Below are 26,961 nucleotides of genomic sequence, written 5' to 3' on the forward strand. Positions count from 1 at the left end.
CCTGTACAACCCGAAAGAAAACAGAAGTTATTTCAGAAACAGCAAGAAAAGGAACTGAAAGTTTATTATTGTTAGATACGTTCTTTTGGTTATCGCACTTTAGGGAGATGAGCCGGCAACCAGGGTGCTGAAGCTCCTGGGGAACTGTTTGTGAAAAGTAAATCTGATCTGGATAAAGTGAATCCATTTTACAAATGGTAAATACTTAGTAGCAGACACGCAACAAGAGAGGATGTTTTTTATTGTGCAATTGAATTTGTTCAGTTGACAGATTGGGGTATGGTTGGGCACTGTGTTCTGAAGTGATGTACTAGGATGGAATACATGGTATACATGTTGATTATTTCTAGGAAACTAATTAGAACTTCTCCCTGTAATTAGAAATTTCGTTTGATTGCTGAAAATCAGCGCAAGCCTAATCCTGCAGTTATCACAAAATGAAAGGTTTGAAAAATGATGAATGCTGCTCATTTCTAGGTGGACTAAACACAGCAATTCCTGAAGGAGCCATTGGAAAAAGGATATATACAAATACTCCCTTTAATGGAGCAAGAGACTAACAAAGTTATGGAAACAGTGAAGATGCATTTTCTTCCACCAGCTCAGATTCACCTTCAACTGCATCTTCCTTGTAAGTAAAACTGCTTGAGCCCACACATGGGATCAGAAAACTCAGACCTGCTAACTTCAAAAATTAATTAACAACGTAAGTATTCTAAGTTGGCGTGTAAACAAAATAGTTTCAGTAGGAACCCGTGTCCTACTCTTAGCCCTGAACCACAAACCAGCATGTGGAAGTCACAGTAACCATCAAAAACAGAAGGAAATCCTAAAATAATTAAACTAGTCCAATTCATACAGCAAAGAATTCTGAAACGTGACCGGGCAGTGTGTTATGTGATCCCTGACGATCCGCACGCTCCCGTCCTGGCTGTTGACTTCTTGGAGAAGCGGGGAGGCTGGTCTGCTGTGCCGGCCACCCTGGCTCCCCAGTGCCGGCCCTGCGAGCGCAGCCGCTTCCCCCGCTCCCGCCTGCCCCTCCGGCAGAAGGGCTGCTCCCTTTTCAGAGTCTGCGGCCGCGGCCCTCTTGCCTACTGTGACAGCGCTTTCTAAATCCGGTTCCTTTCTCCTACATTCACCAGGAATCGCTGAAGTGGTGTCAGAAGGTTCATGCTGCAAACAATGGTGTGAACTACAACCTACTTTTCCTATTGTTTCAGCCGTTGCAAAATATGTGGAAGTTTTGTTGGTTTCTGTAGCACGTTCTCCTTCAGCTGTGTCAGCCACAGTACCGTTAGTTTCGGCCTTCGTTTGGGGGTAGTCGCCATTTGTCTTTTCAGTGAGATCTCCTCCTGAGCTGCTAAGCGTTTCTTCTTTTCCGTCACGTTCTAAATGGGCCGCTTCCTGCGACTGTTGAGAAAATAAATGTATTGTTTTACAGTTGGAATGGACTGGGCATACAAAACTGCTGTAAAGACACTTGTTTCTCCAACCTATGCTTCAGAAAGCCGCGTCAGTCCAGCACTGAGGTTTTCCTGCCCCCGGAGTGCGCGTGGGAATGAGTGGCAGGAGGCTGTTGGCCTTCCCGGGGTTTCCTCTGCAATAGGAAACGCTCCTGGGCAGCTGCCAAACGGCCACAGCCTCTGTCACAATTAACAGCGGGAAAGACCGGGCAATTCACCACACCCAGGCTCTTGTTTTCCAGAAACTCAGGGGCCACAAAAATCAGCCAAGGCGTCTAAATTCTCACTGCAAGGAGTTTGTTTTAACCTTGCAATTAGGGAAATTACCCTCCTGTTGGATGTGGAAGGTGTAACTGGTGAGTGAGCCATCTTTCTCAATCGGCCTACATGAGTTAATCCAGGAATTGCTGCGGTTGGCCCCAGGAGAGTATGAACTGTGAGACCCAGTGAATCTAAACAGCCGTTACCCAGTGTCACCGTTAGCTATTGACTGCTTTAGTGAAAAACGGCTGGAAACTCCCATGTCCCTGTCAGTGGGCAGTCGGGATCAGGCGGCATCTGCACCCATGGACTCGGAGACTGAGTCGCTCTCACGCACCCAGCCCTCTCTGACCCCAAAGCCACTGCTCGCTCCAGAAAGATGTGGAAGAAACGCCTGTAAGTCCTTCTCAGCACTGGATGATTCTCCCCCATGAACACAGGAGTGATTTAAGGATCTTAGCTTTCCTGTCTCAGGTACCAAAACATCCACGTTTGCTCTCCAACAACCTGAATTTTAAACGTTTATGTGCAATCCCCACTAGTGCCAGCAGTTAAGCCAAGTAATGCTGGAGCCACTATCTTTAGGGTAACTCCTCAGTCCTCCAGCACGGTTCCAGAGGTCACATGCTTCATCTGAACTTGCTTTCCAAGAGGCTGTCTATATATTAACTACATCTGCCGTCTCCAGTTTACAGAAGTAGCCTGATTGTCCCTGCATATTACCTTCCCGTGCTTCCTTTAAGAAAAATTTTAAATAAATTTCTGATGCAGTGTCTACCAAGAAATCCCAGTTGATTTGGGGGTTTTTACCTCACATTTTCCCCTTTACAAAACAAAAGTTTTGTTTTCTTTGTCTGTCCCTCTCCTATTTTGCAAAGGGAGGATATTTTAACCCTGTGGCAGACCTCAGACACAGACCACCTTGCATCCCGAGACAGACAGGGGGACGGAGGAAGAAGGGGAGCCTGAATGAGGCCTTAAACATGACAAACAGTGAACCTGGGACCAATGGTTAAGATGAATAGTCCCATGTTTAATTATCTAAACAACAGGAAACCACCAAGTATTCAAATGCTTGAACCAAATAAATATGACGAGACCCGAATCTTCAACAAGTCCTCAAGGTTTTCTCTGGCTGCGCGACAAGGCAGAGAGTGGAGCAGTGGCCGTGACTGAGCACCCTCTGGCCACCTTCGGGAGCCCTTTTGGCTCCCCGCTGCCAGGTTCTTTGCCTCTCCACTCCTTCCTGACCCCACGGCCCTCCGGGTAAGGTCACTTCTGGTGACCAGACACCCAGAAAGGCGTCCACGCAAAAGACAGCGTGCTTTAACCGTGAGCTCCATACATGAGCCCAAACTCTTGGGTATTTGAAGGACGCGGATTATTCACTTCTTTAGTCCCATTTTAAGAACATTCTGGTTTTTATTCTAATGACATTTGCCGTGATTTGTTTGCAGCACGTTGTCATCAGCTCTGACCTGGAAGCATTTGGGGTCTATCTGGATGAGGGATACTGGGTAGTTACTTAGTATTTTTTTCATTTTAATACCAGTGAGAGATTTAGCATGTGTGTGCCATGCCATATTCCCGTAAGGAGAAAGCACTGTCTGTAATGATTGTATTACAGTTGTTCTTCCCAATGAAATACAGGAGGTTTCAATCCCTTGGTCACAATAAATGGCACAAAAGGGAATCTCTGCTTCTAAAAACTGACATTTGTACTTGGCAAATACACCCTACTCCACGGTCTTCCCTGCTATATCAAGACAAAACAGGAACAAAGCTGCTTCAGTCAGGTTTGATACGATCTTGCTGAAGTACATAAATCAGTCAGCAATACATACTACTGCCAGAGAGATCCTTACCTTCAACCTGATTTGAATTCTGTCCTCAGTAACATCGAGCACTTCAATTAATGGCTGACTTTCCAGTGCTGATTGGGAGCAAAAGGAAGGGCATAAAACAGTGCCTAGAAATCCATCAACGTTTTCTTCACTGACAAACAATCTTTCCTAAAGAAAAGAAAAGAGCGAGCAGGTTAGGTTCTTTTCGTACTATACTCCAGCGATATTGGAGCAAGAAACCCACTCCAAACAAAGCCAGGACACGGATTCACAACATGTCTTTCGCCGCATGCTCACATCTCAACAGATTCTACATCAGACATTCAGAAGTAACGAGGTGAAATGAATTGAAGACCAGTGCTTAGCTCATTTCGATTTAAAGTACGGATCTGCATCATACGCAAAGGTAAAAGAAACATGTTTTCTTCTTTTGATACATGACTAATAGATAGAACTGGATTGAGCAATTTAAAAGTATGACCTAAAGTAGAAGGTTTGCAACTTTTCCCTGCTATTTCCAGTTAAACAGTTCATTGTTAAACAGAGTTAGATTCCCGCTGAGGAATGATTCGCGTCATCCACCATCCTCACCTGTCTTTACATCAGGAAGGCGTTACGCTTTTATGGATTTGTTTCAGCATCTTACTTTAGGAAACGCAAACACCTCCTTGGACTGTCACTGCAGGATCTTTGAGCCCTCAGGCTTCAAGATCAGACCTTCTAAAGCAAAAGCTATGAAACGTGCATGACTAGATCCATTTCACATCCATCCACGGAGCCTTCTCAGATCTCCATTTAGGCAAGCGTAAACACTGGTTGGAAGAAACGGAGAGGCATCCACCGTTAAAGATGACAGTCTGGGACGTGTTTTGAGGCTGTTAATATGCTGCTCACAAACAATGTCAAACCTGTAGCAACATGTTTCAAGATTTAAATCAGTTACAGGTAATTAAAGGTCCTAAAGTATATCCTGGAGGGACTGTTTCATAAGAACTACAGAGCTTTCCCTGTCCTCATAGTCTTCCTAAATCATCTGCTGTAGGCTGCAGGTAAGGACACACATTGGCACCATAAAAATGGTCTAACCTAGAGGACTATTCTTATGTTCTGTGAATTACCTTTCCTGTTTAACAATGAACTGTTTGCTTGGAAATGGCAGGGGAAAGTTGCAAACCTTCTACTTTAAGTCATACTTTTAAATTTCTCGACCCAGTCCTACCCTCTTGTCAACCCAAGGAAAGTTAGATTCAATTATCACTGACATCTTGCGGACTGAGAAGCAAAAAGGCAATTCTGCACATTTTTGGCCCCCTGTGGATGTAGCCTTATGCACAGCCAGATGCCGTGCTGTGCCTAAGGTATGAAATTTAATTGCCATCCTAAAAAAATAATTCTGTATGGGAAAAATAAACCAGCGTCCTATTTTTTCACTATTTAAATTAGAAATCACAATATGGAAAGTCATAACATACGTATTGCTGGTTTTCAAAAAGAGAGGATTGAATTAATTTTCTATCCAGAAAGATTACAATCCAGGCAAACATCCAACATCGGATGCTGAGACAGTCTGTGAAAAGATTAAACTACAGCAGGGCTGCTCTGACAGAAACCCCTGCAGGAACACACCTACTTCTTGCAGTTTTGTATACAAACCCTGAAGTACTTATTGCCTCGTATTGCATCCTTTCTTGCCTGCCAGAGAGGGACCCTGATAGTGCTTTGGGCTTGTAGAAACATTCTGCGGAGTTCAAGAGAAAGTGTCGGAGTAAAGAAAAAAGGCAGAGAGTACACGCGCAAAATCTGTGCAGCACCGAAACTCCCACAAGCTCATGAACTAGATCCCTGGCCTTGGGCAGTACAGGAGATACATTTCCACCTCCGCCGGTATCGCTTTGCCCACGCATCACAGACAGAACAGCTCAGCTTCCCTTCCGCGGGGTTTTCAGCACGCTGCCGAGCACGATGCCGGTTCAGCCAGCATTTGCTTCCAAGGGCAAGTGCAGCAAAGCACCCTCTGCTCCAGCACCACGACTCTCCTCACCCAGCTGAGAAATCTAGAGTCACCTGCCAGTAATTCACCTTTAGCTGACACCTCCACTCCTTTGCACCCCACATTTTCGTCTTAAAGCAAGAAAATTTTCCTAAAAGCTGGAGAAAGACCAGTGTTCGTTACTATTTTTCCTCCAAAACAACTGCTACAAGATTTCCACATCTAAACACCCCTTTGGGAAAAGAACCACCATGGGGTTTGGGTCTCAGCAATCTTCCTTTGATTCTCTGCTTTCTCCCAGAGTGCTGTGACTCTCTGCCTCCATTTTTTCCTATATAAAATGGGGAAAACAATGTTTTTTTCCCTCTGAACCTGCATTTATTTTGTCTAGTTAGAGCCTAAACCCTTTGTGAAAGGCTCGCTTACTGCGTGTTTGTGCTCTTAACAAAGTTGGTACCTGACCTTGCTCGTGTCCATAAACAGCATAACAATACGAACCAAGCACGGGTATGGGAACCGGAAGAGGAGATGCTTGAAAAATCAACAGGTAACGCAAAGCTCTCTTTAGATCTAAATATTGCAAATCGCATCCTTAGATCACTTTGTCTGAAACAACTTCAACCCCAGGTCACTTGCAGACACTGCAGAGCCATCGCCTCCGAAATTGGCACCGTGGAGAAGGAGCAGCAGTGGCCACGGGAGCACTCTGCGGCCCAGGAAATGCAGGAACGTCTTCGTGGCAGCACTTCCGAAATAGCAGGAGACGGTTTACACGCACCAAAGCGGAGTGAAGAAAACTGGGAGGATCCTTAGGAGCTCCATATAGAAACTGCCTCCCCTGGTCAGGGGTGCAGGTGCCAGCACTGCCCATGAACCACAATTCCCAGCAGAGAGCGACAGCCGTTCATCCTCAATGCAAATACCACTTTGCGTTTTGGCAACAAATCCAATAGATCTTTTTGAAGTTGTTTTTTTTCCCCTAATTAAAAGCAAAATAATTTCTTTTCTTCACAGAAAATACTGTTAAAAAAGAAAAACTGAATGGAAGGTCTATTGATCCGTACTTTACATGAGGATAAAAAATAACTGCTCGCGATGATGTTCCTATCATTCTGATTAATTACTATAAACCAATTTTGCCAGGTTTCATACCAGTTCGACGCCATATTCCCAGAGCACTACACTTACATTTCAAGTAAGTATTTAAAATTTTACCACAGCACTACCCAGTGGCCTGCCATAAATCACGGTACCTTGTGCTGTACGCACAAGCAAAGCTGTTATCAATATAATCATTATCATTAGCCTGTTCAGACAGCCAGCGACTGTAATTCAGACTTTGCATTCACGGTGAGTATAAGCCGAGGCGTTTATATTACTGCAGATGTTATCAAAGCACAGACCTTGAAAAAATGATTCAGGAATTTATTTTAAAGCCTGTTTGCTCTGGCTTGGAAGAGCAGTGGAGGACAACCATCTGCAGATGATTTCAATGACCCTGTAAAATAATTCTTCACTTTGAACAGTTTATTTTCTGATATTTATGATACTCTTAGCAACTTAAATTTGTTTTTCTCTGCACATACTGTCATCTGCTGTTTGGTACACATTCGTTTTTCCCTGTGACTAAACTGAGACCAAATTAACATAAATGTTAGCAGGAATGACTTTGATTTCTAGAACACTTCATCATTCGAAACCGTCCCCGCATCGCACGGTACTGACAGCACACAGCAGCAGCGATACTGGCAGAGCCAGCGCAGAGCCAGTCCCCCACGGCTGCCCTTAGCACTCAAATAGTTCGTTCTGCATTATTTTATCCAAAACTCGGAGCCAGTTACCAGCAAGTTACCTCCCACACAGGCTGCAACTGCTTTAAAAGCAGGACAGATTTCAGGCTTAAATTATTTGCATGTCTTCTGTAATGGGAAGCTGATGCCGATACGCAAAGGGGTTTGGATCTAGGGATCTCCTGGCCTCTCGGTGTGTAGGGTCCCGTTGCAAACCAACTCGACATGAGAATTTTAAGCTTAAAGTTTTGATGAATTAAAGTATCCAGACAGGGGGTGAAAAACTTTTATAAGGCATTCATGACTGCAAAGATTAAACAGCTCAAAAGAAGCTTTCATGAGTTTACTCAGTAGGTTAATAATGTTTCCAGACATAAATGTTTTGTGTATGTACGTTATTCCCACAATGCACCTAGCAATTAAAGGCTATTCAGAAATTAGTTTGTTTTATAGCAGAAGCAAACTAATTACGTTTCTTAATGTAGTTTGGGAAAGAGATTGCTTTGAAAAAAATCAAACAATAAGTTTGTTCTGTTCTCCTTTTCTGTCCTCCTCTGACCTCCCAAAAAACTTGCCAAGAGTCCTGAAACACTGAGCACAGAATTAACTGCATCAAAAATAAACCGTTGTAGGATTAAGTACAACAGTCCTAGTTTCTAGCATTGTCTTCTAAGAAGTGACTCCTAAATATTATATTAACTCTTTATAGTAGCTTGGAAGTTGAAAAATATAACCCTGACTTTCAAAGAAAGCATGTAACACACCTCAAAATAGCTTGGAAATAAGGGCAAAACCCAGATGCAGCAGTAGAGCAGGCCGGGCTGCCCCAAGCCAGCTGAGACCCAGCTCCTCTGGTTGGATTTCTGAGCTTATCACAGCCTCCGTCCAGCGCTCTGGTACAGATTTCTCTCTGAAAAGTGGCATAGGCTTAAAACACCAATGTATCTTACAGCTCGCTCCAGGTTTCACGCTTGGTTGACTCTTATACCGAAATACATTTATCCACAAGAGCCCTAATTCTGAGATCCCTGAGCAGAAGGACAGCCCCAGCACGGCCCCAGGCAGCGCGCCCAGAGGAGCACATCTAGCCCACGGGCTTTTCCACCCACTCTCAGTGGCGGGAGTGTGGTAGCTCTGCCACCCACAGATTACTTCTTTTCCGGGGAATCTGTGGCCTCTCGGCAGCCCCACGCCAGGCACATGTCCAGCGTGGCTGGAGAGCACAGGATCTGCCTGGGCGCAACAGACCCGAAGCACATAACAAAACAAATACTGTGTTCAATGAAAGAACGAGAGGGCTAATTAAAAAGACTGACAGTCCCTCTGTTGTAAAGAGAACTAAAAATAACACTGTTCCCATGGGGGGTTTTGTGCAAACAGGTCCTAGCGGGTGTTTGTCCTGGAGCTGCCCCCCAGCGTACCTGTTGCCAAAGCAGAAGACAGAAGTCCAGGGGTTAGAAAACAACGCATGACAGTCAGTGCGTGCAGCGAGCAGAGGTCACAGGGCTTCAGCGGTATTTACCGGCAGCTTTCTGAAGGAAAAAGCAACCAGAGCTTCGAAAGGATCTCCTTCACAAGGCGCTGGTGGCTGTGCCAAGCAGCAAAATCACACCTCTTTTTTTTTTATGCTCAGCAATGCACCTGTCTAAACCATTCGCCATGAAGGCATCAACATTCACATAGAAGTAAAAGCTTTCCTATCGCTATGGAATTCCCTTTTAGATACCTATGTCAACTAATCCTCACAAACAGCGTAACTCAAGCTTAGTTCAAACCATGAACTAACCAGGAATGTTTAGGATATTATTTTTCATACTGTAAATGTTAAAAAAAAAAACATAATCTCAATGCATAGTAAAGCAGAGGAAACTGCTCCCTGCTGTTCTCTGGAGCCCCGTGGGGGTTTACGCGAGTTAAATCTTGATATTCTCCATAAGAGAACATGGGGTTTTATTACAAAAGGGATGAGCTGACTGCAGCAATTCCCTCCCTGGCAAGGGAGACCCCAGGAGGGAAGCACTGACCAGGAGAGCGAGCACACCTCCTCTGCACAAACGCATTTCAGTCCACGGAGAAGGGCAGAAAGGGTGTGCAGCAGCATGAAAGGGAATTATTACTTTCACCAATCTTTTTCAGATCACATGAAAATGAGCACACACGACCCAAAAACTGCAGGCAGAATTAATTATCTCCCAAACAGGTTTCACATGCTAGTATAGCTGAGCCTCCAAGTCTCAGTAGTTCAGATACACCCACCAGAAAACTGGGGTTTATTTCTGTTAAGAATTGAGCATTCAACCCCAGGAGACCAAACATTTAAAGACGGTGCTTTACGAAGGCATCATTTCAGTAATTGCCCAACTCCAGCTCTGCTGTAAACCAGGACATTCTGGGACATGCTGTTCTCGGAAACCTTGCCTGGCAGGCTTACAAATTTTATTAATGGGTATTTAACTCTCAACCATTCGTTTTTCATCATTTACTCCCCAGGCTCTGTTGTCTTAAAATCAAAGGGCACTCTCCAATGCAGGAGTTTCCTAGGCCTGAGCTCCCAGGATTTAAACAAATGGAAGGAAACAATGTCAAAGGCATCAGTGGATGAACTGCGATAAAGAGTAACGGAGGGAGCACGGCCCACAGCTGGTCCTTCAGGGCAAAGAACAAATGGTGAAGGCAACTTCCTCAGGTCACACGTCTCTATTCCCCTGGAAAAACAGGGCCTGGAGTGAGCCCTGCAAGAAGATCAAAGCTGTGTGGTCTCCAGTACAGTGACTGAGCACAAGGGCAGTGACAAAAGATAACTCTAAAACCCCTGAGGTATGTGACCCTGTTCCACGAAGTCCAAAGTTACAGGATCTTTATTTTTGTAGGATTTCTGCTCACCTGAAATTTCTGCTCACTCAGCCAAGGAGCAAAACTATTCAGGGAGAAAGAGAAGCAATGGCTGCAACTGCTGATTAGAAGTTAGAGCTCAGAGTCAGCAGAGAGCTGACTATCTATTGTACAGGAAAGCGGCAAAATCAAAGCAACACCAAGAGCTACCAAACAAAGCAATACTCGCAATGACACAGTCAAAGTCCGGGGAGGGCTGTTGCACTGTAAAGATGTGCTGAAAATAAGCACTCGCTGGGGTGGGAATTCAGACTGCTAAGCATCTATGGAAACTGAGCTCTAAATATATCGTCTTTCAGCACAGGGATTCAAAGTATCTGACTTTACAAAAGAAAAACCAGTCCTTGAAATTCTGTTTCAAGAACAGTGTCCCACAGACAAGCTCAACTCATTCTTCTACCAATATCCGTATCAGACCAATTTCCAACAAGAAAAGAGGGCAGTGCGATAACAGGAACATCACAGGCACGCAAGGCAGGGCCGTGCAATTACCGGCAGCGATATCGTACATGTTGATCTGGGCAGAAGCGCACAGGCAATCAAAATGAAATGATACGCACTGCACTACATCATAGCGCAGGGAGGAGGCTGCCGATGAGATGCATTCTGCTCATGCGGTGAACAATTATTGTAACACATTTTCCTGGCTGTTTGGCAAGTTAATGGGAGACAATTACACAGGCAGCCTAACAGGGAACTGTGCACAAGCCATCAACAAGTTGGGCAGATTTCTCAAGTAACTAAACCAGCGAGGTATCTGGAATAGCGGTCTTACAGTCCCTAAAAGGGGCTCCAGGAGAGCTGGGGAGGGACTCTGGATCAGGGAGGGGAGCAATAGGACGAGGGGGAACGGTTTTACACTGTCAGAGGGCAGATTTGGATGAGATCTGAGGAAGAAATTCTTGGCTGTGAGGGTGGTGAGCCCCTGGCCCAGGTTGCCCAGAGAAGCTGTGGCTGCCCCATCCCTGGAGGGGTTCAAGGCCAGGTTGGACGGGGCTTGAAGCAACCTGGTCTGGTGGGAGGTGTCCCTGCCCCGGGCAGGGGGTGGCACTGGGTGGTCTTTAAGGTCCCTTTCCACACAAACCATTCTGTTTTTCTATGTCTGCTCCCTGAAACAACACAGAAACCCTCAGTCTCCAGTAAGAAACAACTTCCCAGGAGACAGTGGAATAGGAATTTCATATCTGTAAAAAAACGCCAGCCTCATCTTTCGCCGGGCAGTATCCTCTGGCAATGCTACTGCGGGGGGAACAGACTACAAACAAGCAGACATCAACGTGCCTGGGAGGTGCAGGATAAAATTCCTGCTCGTCTTGGCCACCGAAAGCTCCCTGAAGTGATTAAACAAGGCACTGCTATCGCGTGTGTTCCTAAAACACTCTTCTGTGACTGATGTAACTCCTTGCAGATCTCAACGCAAGAACCAAAGCTCTGATTTATAGAAAGAGATTCAAAGCAGAAAACCACCAGAGATGACAGCAGACAAGTTGAGGAAATCAACGAAAGTAGAAGAGAAGCTACCACGAGCAAATAGTTAATGGACAGAAGACAGCATATAATAGTAACTCTAATTAAATATTAATTTTTCTCACTTCACTCTGAGCGAATGCAGTTATCAGCGCTGGCACAGGCACTTTGGGGAAATAGCACAGTTAAAAAAAAGTAAACAGAACAAATTACTTCAGAGTGTTTCAGCTGCTTCAATTTGCAGGTCCGGTACCCAAAAGTACCCCAGCAGAAATCAATCTTTTTTAGCCTGCTACATGAATGAATGGCTGGGAGGCCTATGACTAATGCCAAATCTCCTACTACTACTACTCCACACAAAACATTTTGCAATATATAATAAATTCAGCACATTCAAAGATTTTTTAACTCACAAAAATGTGATATTGACCAAAACCCCATTGCTGCACGCCCTTTTAACAACTTACAATCAAAAAATGTTCCCCCAATCATAATAAGGAATGCACATACCAAACACTTTCAATCATTAGACTGAGATCAAGGAATGCAGAAATGTCCAGTCACAGTAGTAAAGAGATACTGCAGCAAAATTTCCTGTTCCCAAACTGAATTTCCAGCTATATCCCCACGTAGAGTCACAGAAAGCTGTTGTTTTCCCTTAAAACCTGCATTTAGGCCTGCACACCATAAAACAAGCAAGCACACAAACACACACCACAGTGCATAATGAAAGAGGTGGATATTCAGACTATCTGAAAAAGCGGATAAAATGCCCGTAGTCCCTACCCCGTGCCTATACAGAACATAAGCAGTAGGCTGCATGATGGCTTATTTGATGTCTCATTAGCACCCAGTACTTGATCACCCCAATTAACAGTAGTGCTAAATGTTTCCTGTCCCCACTTGCACAGACTTGCAGGCTTCTGATCCAGTAAAAGTGAAGGAAATGCACCACAAACAGTCCATTGTAGGTGGTTCTCAATAAATCCATCATCTTCAATACTTACCCAAAATGATCAGCTCCTCCTTCAGAGGAGTTGCTGTCACAGAGAAGTCATGCAGCCTGCTAAATGGAAAATAAAACATGTGCAGCTGCACAAATACTACTTGGATAAATACCTTTCAGAATCCTGCAGTATTTTCTAATTGTAGGGATGGAGCAATTAAGATATCCCAAGCCACCATCCCAGTGGATATACTTTAAACCTGCCAGTTTTATGGACTTGCAGTCCCATGGTACATGATCCAACCTGCAAAGGATTTTATTGTTCTAAAATAAAAACAAACTCCATATCACATGGCTGAAAGATTACACAAGAATTGTGCAGCCTTAATCCCTGCTCATGATAAATTTGAAACTCTGAGCTTACAGAATAACGTAGTTCTCGACAAATCTGGTGTGAGTGCTTCTTGACAGCAAGGGTGCCACAAGGTGAGCACTCCTTTGCAGGGACACTGCCAGTTCTCAGCAGGCATGCCAACCTCCTCCAGCCACAGGGAGCATCGCTGCCTAACCCATAAAATAATAAAATATCTCAATTGGAATCACATTCAGGCCAGTAAGAAGAGATGAAGAACAAGCCCAGCAAAATGGCAACAGTTCACAGCTGCTGTTTCCTGTACTACTCTGGTTGAACTAAAAGGGCATTCCTGAGGCTGTAAATGGGAGTTTGGTCCTGAAATACAGACACAGGTACACGCTACTCACACATCTGCGTTTCATGACACTGTATGCATGTGTGTGTATGTCTGCTGTATTATAAACATATCCTTTCTTCACATGAATAGGCTGCATGAGCAATTTACATGGCCATAAATGCTAATGCTAAGGGCATAGAGCAGGCTCTGTTCTCACTTATCATCAGAACTGCCCTTAGATAAAAGTCAGCACAGGAGGCAAAAGTCATTTCAATTCCAAGGACGAAGGTGTCAGCTCAGTGACGTGACCTTCGTACTGCTCATACAAGCCTAGCGCTAATTAGGTCATTCCACTTACATCCGGTAACAGCCCTCTGAGGGAAGGAGTTTCCGTCACTACTGACTTCCTCTGAACTCAGGCCGATAACCTAACACCCTCCCTGAGACATCACTCATAAACGAATCCAAACAGCAGAAGTCACACACCACGGCGAAGCGGTGGCACTCTGGGGAGCGTGACACTGCAACCCTGCCATGTTGAAGCTGTTACCTGCAGAGCGGAGGCATCAAGGCCGAAGCAGAACTTCTCCCAGGGCCCGGTGCAGCCGGGGGCCTTGGCAAGCCCAACGGCAGCGTTGTGGGCAGACACGCTAACGCTGGTCTCAGGGGACGCCAGCCTGTTGGCAGGAGGAAACTGTAAGAAGAGGGCATAGGCGCCAGTGTCACTGGAGAAGCGGAGGCTGTAGTGGTTCGTGCCCACGGCCCCGCTCAGGCTCTGGGGCAGGATGCCGGGCACATGGAGGAGCAGGGTGAGAGAGGCCTCATCCTGCCGGCACTGGAAGGGAGGGCACACGGCGGCCTCGGGGCTGCCGGAGCCCCGGGGAACCGCCATCTCGCCGGGGCTGCTGTCTGCCACCCGCGGGGGAGGGCACGGAGGGGCGGCCCCGCCGAGGCCGCCGGGCACGGAGGGCTCGGGGCCGGCGCTCGGAGCGGGGGAAGCGGCCCCACCGCCCGCCTCAGCCGCCGGCGGCTGGTCCAGCCCCTCCGTGCCGGGCTCGGCCTCCTCCAGCTGCTCCCCGGCCGGGCCCGGCGGTTCCCGCGGGGCGGGCGGCGGCACCACGGGCAGCGTGACCAGGAGCTGCCGCTGGGCCTTGTTGAAGGCGGCCCGCCCGCCGTTCTCGTCCACGTCGTAGGGGAGGCGGAGGCGCAGGCGGTAGGCGGGGCGCTGCGAGTCCAGGCGCAGCTCCCGGCCGCGGACCTCCAGCGCGGCCTGGGCGGCGGAGCTCAGCAGCGGCAGTTCCACCGTCACCACCAGCTCCCGCGGCACCGGGCTGGGCGCCGAGTCGCGGCAGCACCGGTAGTCCTGCAGGTCCACGTAGGAGCGGTGGCGGATGCTCCAGCGCGGAATGGTGGGGCCGGCGGGTCGGGCCGCCGGGGGGGCGGCGGGAGGCGGCGGCGGGGCGGCGGGCGGGAAGGGGAAGGGCGGCAGCGGGGAGTCGCCGTCGTCGTCGGGCGGCGGCGGGGGACCGCCGGGCAGCGGGGTGCGGATAACGGGGGCCTGCGGGACGCCCTTGTACTTGGTGCCGCGGAGGACGGTGGCGTTGGCGCGGTCGAGCTGGACGGCGCAATGGCGCTCCACCGCCTCCAGCGCCGTGTCGCTGAGCAGGCGGCGGAAGCGGGCGCTGCGGGCGGCCAGGCGGAGGGCCGCCGGGTGGAAAACCACATCGTAGACCAGGCGGCGGCGGCCGCCACGGCCCAGCTCTTCCCGGCCCGGCGCCAGGCTGTAAGGCAGGGCCCAGCGGTGGCCGCCGGGCTCCGGGCGGGCCTGCGGGGCCCCGACCTGCGGGTTGCTGCAGACGTTGAGGTAGCAGCGGCGGGAGCCGGCCTGGCTGGTGCGCAGGACGTAGCCCGCCTCGGGGTGGACGAAGCGCACCTCCACGCCGCGTTCCCGCTCCAGGGCCGCCACCTCCTCCTCGTACAACTTTCGCTGCTCCGGGTCGGCCAGCTCCGCCGCGTATTCGGCGAACAGCGCCCGGAATTGCTCGTCACGGAAGGCGCGTTGGAGCCGCTCCGCCTCCTCGGCGCTGAGCTCCAGCTCCTCCAGCCGCCCCGCGCCCGCCATGGCTCCGGCCCGGCAGCTCTCGTTGCTGTGGAGACGCCAAACAAGATGGCGGCTGCGGCTCGGCCGTGCTAGTTGCTATGGTGCTCGTAAACAAGATGGCGGCGGCGGACCCCTCCGGCCAGTTGCTATGGAGACGCCAAACAAGATGGCGGGTCCTCCCCTGGTTGTTCTTCCTCAGAGTGGATTCCTCTCCACTTGTGAGCGCCCCCCGTCCCCTCATTCCGCCTCAGTGGCTTCGTGCTCCCGCCTTGTCCCACATCTCTGAGCTGGCACTGCCTTCCTCTCCTGGCCGAGGGTCTTCTGGCGCAGTCTCTCCTGCGGTTTGGGTTTAGACCCTCGGCACCTCAGCTCCCACCTCATACCCGGCTTCCATCCACACCCCGAGGGCCCCGCTGTCCTCCTGCCCCTGAGCCATGCTGGTGTCCATGCCAGCGCAGCGGGCAGGGGGCTGTGAAACAAAATAAGTGGTGCATTTCCAGTATCTCCTGTAGATAATGAGCTATGGTGAAAGCCGAGGTTCTCCCTATCTTAAACTTCTTTTTTTAAAAGATACATATTTCCTGTTTGATGTAAGCGCATCTGGTTTCTCCAGCTCCCTTCTTTCATTATGCTTTGCCGGTTAATCTTCACTGTGGCTCTACACGTTATCTAAACCAGTATCTTTTCCTGTAAAAGTTTCTTTGTGAACAAAACGCACCATTTTTGGCTTTGACGTTTATTATAAACAGTCTGTAATACATCATAAAATCAATCCGTCTAAAATGAGTGGTACAGTGGGCTTTCCAACAGCTCGCTCCCTTTTTGCGGTCTCGCAGGAATTCAGAGACCCTGAAGCTTGCTGAAAATATCAAGCAAAAACGGTATTTAGGTGGGGTTTTTTTTAAAGATACTTCACAATACTATTCTATTTCTTGATTTATGATCAGACAAGGTAACTTTGCCCTTTCCCCGCTGGGTTATACCCTCGTTATTTCAAACAGGGACATTTTCATCACAGCTGTAAGGCCTTCAATATTTTTTAATACTTTTTGGTGTCGCAGCTGGCCTTTTTTCCAGTTATTGGAAGACCGCAGTTGGAAAGAGTAAGTACAGATTCAAAATACAGGAAATCAATGGATGAAAGTGGTTTCTGAGCTTAACGATCACAAAATTAATTGTTCTTAAGTGTAATTAACCTATGTAACAAGCATCATCTCCAGAAATGAATCTGTTTCCCAACTGTGTGTCAATTATTGAAAATCATATAGTACAGTCTGTCTTTCCTTTTACTTTTGTATCATGCTTCTTGTCCTTGTTATTTGACTAATTTCTGAATTTATTATTTTAGTTCTAGGCATTTGGGTTTCTTACGCTGCCTAAGTACGAGGCGTAAGTTAACGTTAACTGCTGTGACATTGACATTCACTCTGTTGATATAATCGACTTTCTGTGTTCCTCCTGAGAACTGGAAAATCAGCAAGTAGGAAGATGCTTCCTTTTAAATGAGAAACTGAATATATTTACCTGTCTTCAACTGTCTTGTTGGAGGGGTAGAATACCTTGAATGAAAATCCACTTCTTGGAAATGAACCCTGTAAAGAAAAATGTATATAGCTCACTGTGTAAGTCAAATATTGTACAAACTGTAAGAGACACACGTGAATGTGACTGCACCCCCTTCTGATTTTGTTAAAGCATAAGGACACCTTACGGGATTTATGCAAAGGCAGTCGGTGTTGGTGATGGTGAATGGGTCGTATTTATCAGCAACGACGAGCACATCTGGCAGGGGATATACCCTCAGGGCATAGTCGTAGGCCCAGTACACAGGGCTGACGTACAGCGGAAGTGGCGTCAGATGCCCTTGGGATAATATAGTCTTTACAAACTGCAAGATAAACACAAATAGTCACCATTTTTGACAGGTCAAACTCACTCCTGCAGATGCTAAAGCCATTAATAAAGAAGCTTTGAACCTGGAAATGTTGTTTTGTGTATCTCGCTCCCCCTGATAATTAACCATTTCTAGAGAAAAGCAGCAACTCCCCTAAAACAGTCAGCTGCTGTTTAGTTTGTTGCGTTGTGGGGTTTTTTTAATATGCAAAGTCCTTTCTAAAGCATATCAGCTAATACTTGAGGATGTCAAAGCTATTTCGTTGACCATTCTCCAACAGAGAGAATCCACTTACCTGTTCCTCTAACCCAGGAAGTGCCAACACTGCCATAACTTTCCTTTTGTGTTTTTTTTTTTTCCTCCTGGCTTTCCTTGTGGTACCAGTTAACCACAAGACCCACGCTTAAACACAGTCTTTTCCCTGAACTGAGGAAATAATTCGATTCCCAAATTATTTTGATTCCTTTGGCTGTTCTGGGAATTTCCCTGTTCCAGACACAAGTTGCCCCCTGAAATTCCCTTTTTCACCTGGCAGATTCCAGCCAGGATATTTCAGTTCCTGAAACTCTCTCCTCAAGCCCCTTGAAAGCTTTTATTAGCACTTATCAATCACGTAGCTGCCACTAGGCTCCATTTTCCCCACAGGGACAAAATCATTACAGTGTCTTGGTGGAAGGGTCTGCTGTTGGAAGAAAATAATATACCAAGCATCGGCCCAGTTATTCCACTAATACTGTACAAAGCTAAAAGTCACTATTCATTCAATCTCATGTTAGTAACAAAATTTCCCTCTCTCATTTATCTTTTTACACTGATGGCTGAACTAAAAAACTAACGACAGGCAGAAAAGGCAGAGAAAAACCGAAGTACGCAAAAGCAACCCAATACTCTTATCTGCAGGAAGTGTTGCAATACATAATTCTACGTTTTCTTCATGATTCCTTCCTTTCCAGGCATCAGAAAATCCTGCAGGAGTACAGGAAAGCGATGGTTTGCGGCGTACACATACACGCGTGCAAATGTGCACACCAAAAACAAGGTGCATCAGTGCCGGCAGTGGGTTCCCTGTGTTCACAAAGAAACCGAGCACTGTCATGACCAAGTGAAAGAAGATTCTAAGTCAATCGAACAAACCAACCCCCCACAAAATAAATAGAAATAGACTCCATCCATCACTGCCCTGAGCCAGTGCTGCCTGGATCGTTCTCATTCAATTCTATCAGTAAGTCCCATCAACTCCTGCTGCGCATTCATTAACTGGAATCATAACTCAGTGCTGTGGCGATGTATCAGAAACAGGATTAAGGCTTCAACCGAGAAGGCAGAAAACGCAGATGACCTTTTGGAAAAGCGACATGCTGCTTTATTGCAAATGTCACAGTTAATTGATCAAATCTTAAAAAAAAAAAAAAGGTAATTTGTATTAAACTTTGCCTTTAGGAATCAATGTTTCTTGGTACGACACCCATCGCTGGTGCACATACACCAAGGGTCAGCTGCTACCGAGTTCTGCATTCAGGGGCACCTGCAGTGGGACAATGAGAATGACTCAATGCCGTCAATCACTATCATGGTTTCCGTTATTTTACTGTCAAAATGGAAATTAAAGTTAGTAATACTAAATGTACAGATCCTTCCTACAATCCCTCTTGGTTACTCTTGCAACGTGTCGTGAGAATGCAGATCAGATCGCCCTAAACACAGACCTGCCGATAAAAAAGAAATCGAGGAGAGCTCAGCAAGACGTGCCGACCTCAACTCACTCACATGGTTGGGAATGTCCATGTTGCTGCTCGGGAAGCGGACACAGTTTCTGCACATTTTGTTTACCAAATCTTCACGAAAGATAATTATTTCTTGGGTGCAATATTGAACCCTAAATGGAAAACATTAATGAAATGAAATCAATTGAGATAAAACTAAAAAATAGGGAGAAAAACCATATTTGAATTAAAACAATACTTTCCCATTTTCCCTTCATTCCCTCCAGATTCAGAAAAAAAATGATGCTTTCGAGCAGGATTTTTATACTCGCTATCAAACTTTTAGCACTACTTTCTTTCATCACTAATTTGTTCATGTCTTAATGTATTTAAAACTAGTTACAATTAATGTGATTAATTCAAAAAATTACGACTAATTTTTCCACAATTTCCGAAATTTTTGAAAATTAGATCTGCACATAAATTAGTCATTCAGTAAAAAACCCCATGAAAAATAGCTATAAATTACACAGTTACCTGCAAGGATTTGTGGTGAAAACGGAAAATGGTACCAGCTGTCTGAATTCCTCAGTAATATTTTCAGCCAGAGGAGGTCTAAAATAGCAACAGATGTATCAACAAAGACTTCTTTAACTATTTAACTCTACATTCCAAAATTTGAAAAAGGCAGCAAACTGACCTTGGTAAAATAGAACCAGGACCAGGGTCTTCAGGGCCAGGGACAAACACAAATCGGCTACTGTAAAAAGTTCAACGTATCACTTTTATACAAAATGATCCTAGAAACATCTGAACATTGGTTATATACTGCCCTTACTCCACAGATGCACAGAAATAACCTATTCTGGGGTGGAGATGACAGCTCTTCCTGGCCTTATGGACCACAGAAGTCACAGCTAAGGCACAAGATATGCATCCACTGCTCACCTAAGCGGAAGAAACCTGAAGAACTGTTCACCGTAACAGGGGGACAGACCAGGTGTGTAGCCTGGCTCGGAACATGGTGGTAATCATAGAATCATGGAATGGTTTGGGTGGAGAGGGACCTTTAAAGGCCATCTAGTCCAACACCCTGCCATGAGCAGGGACATCTTCCACTAGATCAGGTTGCTCAAAGCCCCGTCCAGCCTGACCTGGAATGTTTCCAGGGATGGGGCATCTCCCACCTCTCTGGGCAACCTGGGCCAGTGTCTCACCACCCTCGGCATAAAACATTCTTCCTTAAATCTAGTATAAATCTTCCCTCTTTTAGTTTAAAGTCATTATCCCTTGTCCTATCGCAACAGGCCCTGCTGAAGTCTGCCCACATCTTTCCCGCAGCCCCTTTAGGTACTGGAAGGGGCTATAAGGTTTCCCCAGGGTAATGGGCTCCAGGATCTCACACAGGGACCCCAGCTAACCCAGCAGCAGCACACCAGAACCCCACCATGACACAGCAGGGAGGACCATCCCAGGAGATAACGCTTACAGCTCACACCAACCTCAAGAACCACAGGCTGTGGCAGTTCCTGCCTTTGGGGCCCATCCTAGGAACTAGCTTTACTTTGTGGCTACTGCTACAAATTCAAAGATCAGAAGCCAGAAAGAATAAGCTTGTCTGTCTCCCTGTTTTATTTTCTGTTGTATATTCCAATCTCTGTAGAAGGGATTTAGTTCTCCAGTCCTGGAATGGGGCTCCCACAGAACACGGACACAAGGGATAAATAAAATATTCCTTTGTGGGATTGCATTGCTTTGGTCAGTTCTCAAACTAACAGCTGTGGAGAACTGGGTATGCAAGAATGGAAAAGACAGAAATGAGCTGCCTCCATGTAGGCAGCAGTCAGTGTTTCAGAGGACACTTTCTGGGGCCTGTAGGTGCTCGTAGAGCACCAAGGCTTCAACATCAGTTTATAAAGCAGCACTGCTCGGGCAGAACCATGCTGATTTCAAGGGAATTGCAGAGAAAAAATGGGCTCACCAAAACAGCACTTGTGGGGAAAATCATGGGCCATGTTTAGTCCATGTGGACGATGTTCCAGGGTGAGGCAGTTTCACCTCCGCTCACTCAACAGCACCTTCCACGACCAAGCTATTTTAGATAAACTCAAAACCTTACACCACTCCCAAAACAAAACTTCCAGGCCTGTTACAAGACCAACTTGCTATCTGGTCATAGCTGGCGCACAATAACGAGAAAACAGTTTCTTAAAGCAATTAAAGCAAAGGTTTCACAAAATAAACAGATTTCCATTTTCATAGCACTTAGCTGTGTACCTTTTATGAATGCTGGGATATTCACATATAATATCTGCAAGAGCCTTCAAAGAACCTAGAGTAAGGAAAAAAAAATCTATGATACAACACCTGGTTAGACTAAATAAACACTCATTATATGAATCACCACTATACTTCAGTACATTAAAAAATGTGTCACTTACTTAGAAAATAAGGGGGTTTTTTCTGCTCTCTTAATTTGTTTTGTCATCATTAATTTAATTTTTAATTTAATGTACATGTCTGACTGTATACAAAGACTTCCCCACCTTTCAGTGACTGAATTTGATTTTTTCCATATGGTGCAGATGAAAAATTTCCACAAAAGAAAAAGCAGGTTGGAGGTGCTGGGGAATAACCTGGGAAAACAGAGTGTCTGTGAGTATAAGATCCATTCACTTCAGCATCTGTCAGCATTCAGCCTCCAGCCCATCCTATCAGAGGCAGAAACTGAAACAGCACTTCAAGCTCTGCTGCTGTTAATACACCTGAACTATTTTCTTGATACAGGCTTTTGTTAGTTTAAAAAGAACGATGGCAGTGTACAAACATCACTTCAAGGGAGCCCTCTGTTATTTAGAGGCCCAGTTCCAACAACATTGTTTGTGTGCATCCAAAAACTACTGGCCCAGTCATATAATTATGCAAAGTACAATTATAATAAATAATATAATTTAAAAACGCACTCTTCTTAAAGAGAAAAATAGCGAGTAGGTAGCAATAGATTACTATTAACCTTCATGCATCATTCCAATTCAAGGGCTCCACCAACATTTAATTCACTCTTTGGCATTATAAAGCAACAATAACTGGAACTGCCTGAGCATTTTAAGAATCTGATGAATTCTTACAATATCTATCACTAATCACCCAGAAACGCATGCTTTATAGCAAAGAGTGAAAAAAGAAACATGATTCCCCTCCCTAAAAGAAAAATACAAACATCTACTCAGGCATTCATCTCACGTTCCAGGTTACTCTCCATTTCCTAACATGCGGCACCAGACTTGGATTTACTTCACTATTTTTCAATCCAGTTGGTAAATGGGACAGAATTGTTTATACCAGAGAAATGGCTCATCTGTGTTTTTTCCTTGCTGTTCCACTCAGCTATTATTTTTAGTCTATAATTATGAAGCTTATTACTTGCCTATTAATAAAAAAGTCTCAAAATAGTAAACGCAATGTATACATCTTTGCCAGCTGACTTCAGTACATTAACCTCACTGACCAAAGTCCCTTTATTACTTCAGCACGCGCAGTCTTAGGTCACGTTCAGTTCGCTTCAAGGATCTTGCCAACTTTGATCAAGATAGCAAACTGGTTTTGTAACTTCTGGATGACTGTGGTAATTTGTGCCCAATTTTCTTTAGGTGAGTAGCAGTTTCCCACCCTTAATTTTATGTTGCTTATTTTTAAAGCAGCCACCCTCTCACACTTCCATTCTACCTAAGACAGATGGGACAAGCTGTTCCAAAGCTGCTCTGGAATACAAAGAAGCAATTCACAGATCTCGCAGATGCTTGCTATCCAAATGTTGTCAACATTACTAATGTAATGATGAGTGGAAGAAACAGATCATATTTTAAAAGCAAGTGATATTTTTTCATGGGTAGAAGCAGAAAGCATTCGAGGGACTGCTGACCTCCGATGAAGTAAGAAGTTTTCTTTAAAGTAAGCCTAGGAAGAACTTTCACGAGCAAGGGAAACATTCTTGTCACAGCACATGAAATGGCTACTGTCCAAAACAATATTAGTACTAAGTGATTTATGAAATGGAAGTATCAGCTTGCAAACACATAATACAATCCAATTTTTAAAACTGTTAGAGAAAGATCCAAAAGAAATGCAATCGCAACCATGAAATGCAAATAGCTGCCACTAAAATTAGAGGGAGACTTTGCTAGCTTTGGGCTTGGGTTCAGTGTGATCATACCAAAAAAATGCAACAGTTGTGCTTATTCTAGCTTTCTCAAAATGGAAGTTCACCAAAAAATCACAATGCAGCAATAACAGGACTCTTGAAAATCGTTGCCTGACTTTCTCAATTAAAAGTATATATTTAAAAAAAAGGCACACAAACCACTATTTCACAAAAGAGCACACTTAGCTCACAGTTTGACAATAAAGTTGGCCCAACACTTGGCAGATCAGTTGGACGCCGTCTAGCTTCCCCTGCCTGGACAGGGATGCTCATGTGAGCGACCACACAGTGAGGAGCTCACAAAACTAAACCAGCATAAAACTAATTCCCCAACAAAGGCAATTAGTTTTCTGCTGGGGTATTCCCTGAATGAGCTCACCATGGGGTCAGACTTCCCAGCCCACGCCGAGGAGGGGACACGGCAGGGGACCAAGGACTAGTTAGCCATCAGACCACCTTGCTGCACTCGTCAGCGCTGCTAAGGACGAAGGAAAATGGTAAAAATTCTCTAAAACAAGGCTCAGAGTCAAAGCACCTCTCACCTACCCGAAAACATTGTGTGAAGCTTTTCCAGTACTTCTGCTTGGTCCAGCCATACATCAGAAAGAAACACAAACATAGCATCTTCATTTTCATCCTCCAGCTGCTTTAGTTTTGCAGAAGCCTTTACTGAAGCTGAAGAGGGCCCTCCAAAGAAGTTTATGTTCCCATAGAAGGCTCTACATCATTAAAATATTCAAGTTAGTTCTGTTTTCTTCCCAAATCGTTAGTAGTTTTGATTATGACTCAATTAAACCATTTTAATTATTATGATGGGTAGCTCAGATGGTATCAATAATAATCTAGTACTTCATGGAGAAACCATAGAAGAGAAATGGCAGTCACCTGGATATAATGCAGGCGTGCTGCCCTGCCATAATTTAACAGGTCATTTCAGGGTAATATTTATCCTCGCTTCTCTCCCCCACCCATTCCTTGAGCAACAAGAAATTTCTTATTCCCATGTAATAGTTATCTAGTCTTGCAATAGAGAAGGGCTTAGATCACAGTTGTTACTAATATGCAGAACCCAACAGCCTTTGGAAGGGAATTTTTGCTAACTCTACAGGCTTTAGTAGACTTAGCAAGTCGCAGAATTGCTTCCTTAAAATTGTATTTATTTTGAAGCATTTGGGGAGGGGGAAGAATAGCACACTTTAATGTCACAGAAATTATAAAATAATAATGCTCTTACTTAGAAACCCATAACAAAATACGGAGTGAGGCTGCCGAAAGTCAGTTTTATACCTAGTAGTAGCAGAAGGCTCAGTAGGCGGAAATCCAAAAGCGTTCACATGAAAAACTTCATCTTCATACCAACCTAAGAGATTTTTGAACAACAAAATAACCTTTAGTTTTTCTAACAACATCATGTCCTAGACATTAGTCAGAGAGCTGGCAGCTGTGCTGCATAGCTAGTCCCAGCCTCCATCAATCCCTCTCTTGTGATAGTACCAGTCCCTGTGCTGTGTAGCGGTGAACCAGACCAGGCAACTATCTGGCTGAGAAACAGGCTGAGCAAGAAACCAACTACTTTTTTACCCCAGACACTTCTCGGAATGGGTTTTGCTGTACAGCCACGTAAACAACCTTCTCAACCCAACCGAGTAAGAATGTCGGGGAACAGGAATCACTTTTGCTGGCCCTGCCCCAGAAGGGTCTCCATCAAACCGCACCTTTTCTTGAGAACTGTCCCACCTGTTAGAGGAACAGAAGTAACAGGGTGATACTTGTCCCCACTATCATTCTCGCTCTTGACTGCTATTTAGTTTATTTTACAAATTTTAAACATAAAATGCATTATTAGAAAATAGACTGGTATCATGTATATTGCACAGAGTAATACCCTACAAACAGAAATGTCTATCATTTTGCTAAAACACTTCCAAGGCTTCAAAACTGTAAGTGCTTCCATCATCTTGATGAGAAGGTTCACCAAAGCCTCTGAAGGACCAAAGCTTTGCCAACAGAAAGAAGCATTTTCAGATTTTTAGATCATACCGTTTCACTATTCTAGTCCGTCTTCCTAATCTAGTCATATCTCCTCCAAGCACGTTGGAGCCAGGCTAACTAAGGCCAATCCTCAAAGCTGCTACAGATGCTCATACACCGACATGGCTGAAAACCACAAATTTCACAGAGCTCTGTTCTCTGCCTCCAGAGCCCACAGGGTGACAGGAAAGGCTTATGGCCAAAAATCTCAGTCACAGACTCAGCTTATGGTCAAGCCTCCTCACCATGAGACTTGTCTGTTCAGCCGCATCTGGCAGACAGCCGTTAACAGAACAACTTATTACAAGCTAAGAAAAACAGTCTGCTTTACCTTCTGCCAAAACAAAGGATGATTCAGTGTATAAACCACTGTGGAACTGGTGCAAAAAGGTTAAGAAATATATTTTTCTTAGATCAGGACTCTTAAACTAGTTCTTTAAGCCAAAGTTCGCTTTCCAGCTGGTGTAATCCATTTGGACGCTATTGAAAGTTCATAGGCTGCCTTAAGAGCCCGTCAATCACGCGGAAGGCTCATAAACAGCCTGCAAACAGGAACGCGCTCTGCTTCCACTAGGAGGAATGCTAACCTTGTCCTAACAGCCCCTGAGAAAGGGCGCTGAGCTGCAGCAGCCAGGGAATTTAAAAAGAAGGAAAAAGACAGAGCTGCAGTTCTCAACAGGTAATTTTTAATGGTCAGCGTTGATTTATTGTTCAGTTGAAAATTCTCCAGGTCTACAGGAAATTTCTTCAACTCTTACATCACAGAAAAAGGATATGGCTTTACTAAGGTCTAGCTGGACAACACCTGTAGGGTCTTCTAGGAAAAATTTCCCCTAAAAAACAGGATTAGTATATAATATTTTATATATATATCATATATATACACCAATATACCCAAAATATACCCAAACACGTAAATGTTTCAATCGGATGAGTCTATCAGTCAGCATTCAGAAATAATTTATCAGTTTTTAATATTGTAAGCTTAGAATACGCTGGCAGAACTGAAAACAATGTAGTTTACAGTAAGTGTATCTTAGCACCTTCCCTCTGAGCAGCTGCAGCTTGGATTGCGGGCACATCCCTCCCCTACCATCCCAGTCCAATGCAATGGCAAGTCCAAACACAGTCATCGGAAGCCCCAGCATTTCAAGAAGAGGCATGTCTAGAAAACGTAACTGGTTCTGGTTGCTGACATAAAGCATTACAAAATTCTGTAGTGAGAAGAGAAAGACATTTTCCCTCACACACTAGCATCGACTGCTTGTGGAAAAGTCTCTTCTTAGGGCGTGGAACTTGCACCACCAATATTGATGGGAGTTCTGCCACTAACTTAGAGGATGGGATAAAGTGGTGAAATATTTAAGCGTTCCCATTTTCTAATATATTGTAACGCTGAATGAATGGTGACCTAGATATTCCACAATAAAAAGCAACCTACCTCCTTGAGCTGAGTTATCATCCCAAGCACAATCACTTCTCCCACTTTAGTTGTATTTCCCAATAGAGTTTCTATTGTTTTAAGCTGGAACCAAAGACAAAGAATCAAATAAGAATTAAATAAAACTCTCCACATATCTATTCTTAAGCATGCAAGACAAAGCACCACACAGCACATGTTTTTACATAAATACACAAATGGGCTATGAGAGAATACAGGCTCATTAGAAAAATCAGGAACACATT

At 45.1% G+C, this 26,961-nt stretch overlaps 2 protein-coding genes and 1 long non-coding RNA gene across 7 annotated transcripts in view; 1 reads left to right on the plus strand and 2 right to left on the minus strand.

Annotated features, from left to right (window-relative positions):
• On the minus strand, positions 1-15,544 carry DNAAF2 (dynein axonemal assembly factor 2). The gene is made up of 3 exons (XM_054200070.1): positions 13,896-15,544; positions 3,590-3,736; positions 1-1,410 (listed from the first exon to the last, which is right to left on the minus strand). Exons 1-3 carry the CDS (start codon positions 15,465-15,467, stop codon positions 844-846), a joined length of 2,286 nt encoding a protein of 761 aa, XP_054056045.1. The 5' UTR covers positions 15,468-15,544; the 3' UTR covers positions 1-843.
• On the plus strand, positions 14,618-23,795 carry LOC128908997 (uncharacterized). Of its 4 annotated transcripts, none has more exons than XR_008466174.1 (4): positions 14,618-14,754; positions 18,294-18,562; positions 19,889-20,043; positions 21,629-22,465. It is a non-coding gene; the product is annotated as an uncharacterized LOC128908997 (long non-coding RNA). The 4 variants fall into 4 exon arrangements; XR_008466175.1 differs by lacking the exon at positions 14,618-14,754 and adding an exon at positions 22,574-23,795 and having other exon boundaries at positions 17,328-18,562; positions 21,629-21,698; XR_008466176.1 differs by lacking the exon at positions 14,618-14,754 and having other exon boundaries at positions 17,328-18,562; positions 21,629-21,698; positions 22,294-22,465.
• The window catches only part of POLE2 (DNA polymerase epsilon 2, accessory subunit), a 21,498-nt gene continuing 10,706 nt past the window's right edge, over positions 16,170-26,961 (minus strand). For both annotated transcript variants that reach the window (XM_054200071.1, XM_054200072.1), the window contains exons 7-19: positions 26,717-26,800; positions 26,052-26,108; positions 25,607-25,655; positions 24,532-24,604; positions 23,791-23,963; positions 21,590-21,679; positions 21,321-21,375; positions 19,744-19,803; positions 19,581-19,658; positions 19,108-19,216; positions 17,158-17,334; positions 16,971-17,038; positions 16,170-16,305 (exon numbers count right to left, since the gene is read on the minus strand). In XM_054200071.1, the coding sequence (XP_054056046.1) occupies positions 16,287-16,305; positions 16,971-17,038; positions 17,158-17,334; positions 19,108-19,216; positions 19,581-19,658; positions 19,744-19,803; positions 21,321-21,375; positions 21,590-21,679; positions 23,791-23,963; positions 24,532-24,604; positions 25,607-25,655; positions 26,052-26,108; positions 26,717-26,800 (1,092 nt within the window). In that variant the 3' untranslated portion in view covers positions 16,170-16,286. The remainder of the gene's footprint in view (positions 16,306-16,970; positions 17,039-17,157; positions 17,335-19,107; positions 19,217-19,580; positions 19,659-19,743; positions 19,804-21,320; positions 21,376-21,589; positions 21,680-23,790; positions 23,964-24,531; positions 24,605-25,606; positions 25,656-26,051; positions 26,109-26,716; positions 26,801-26,961) is intronic.

The sequence above is a fragment of the Rissa tridactyla genome, chromosome 4 (assembly GCF_028500815.1).
Source record: "Rissa tridactyla isolate bRisTri1 chromosome 4, bRisTri1.patW.cur.20221130, whole genome shotgun sequence".
In the NCBI taxonomy this organism is placed as follows: Eukaryota; Metazoa; Chordata; class Aves; order Charadriiformes; family Laridae; genus Rissa; species Rissa tridactyla.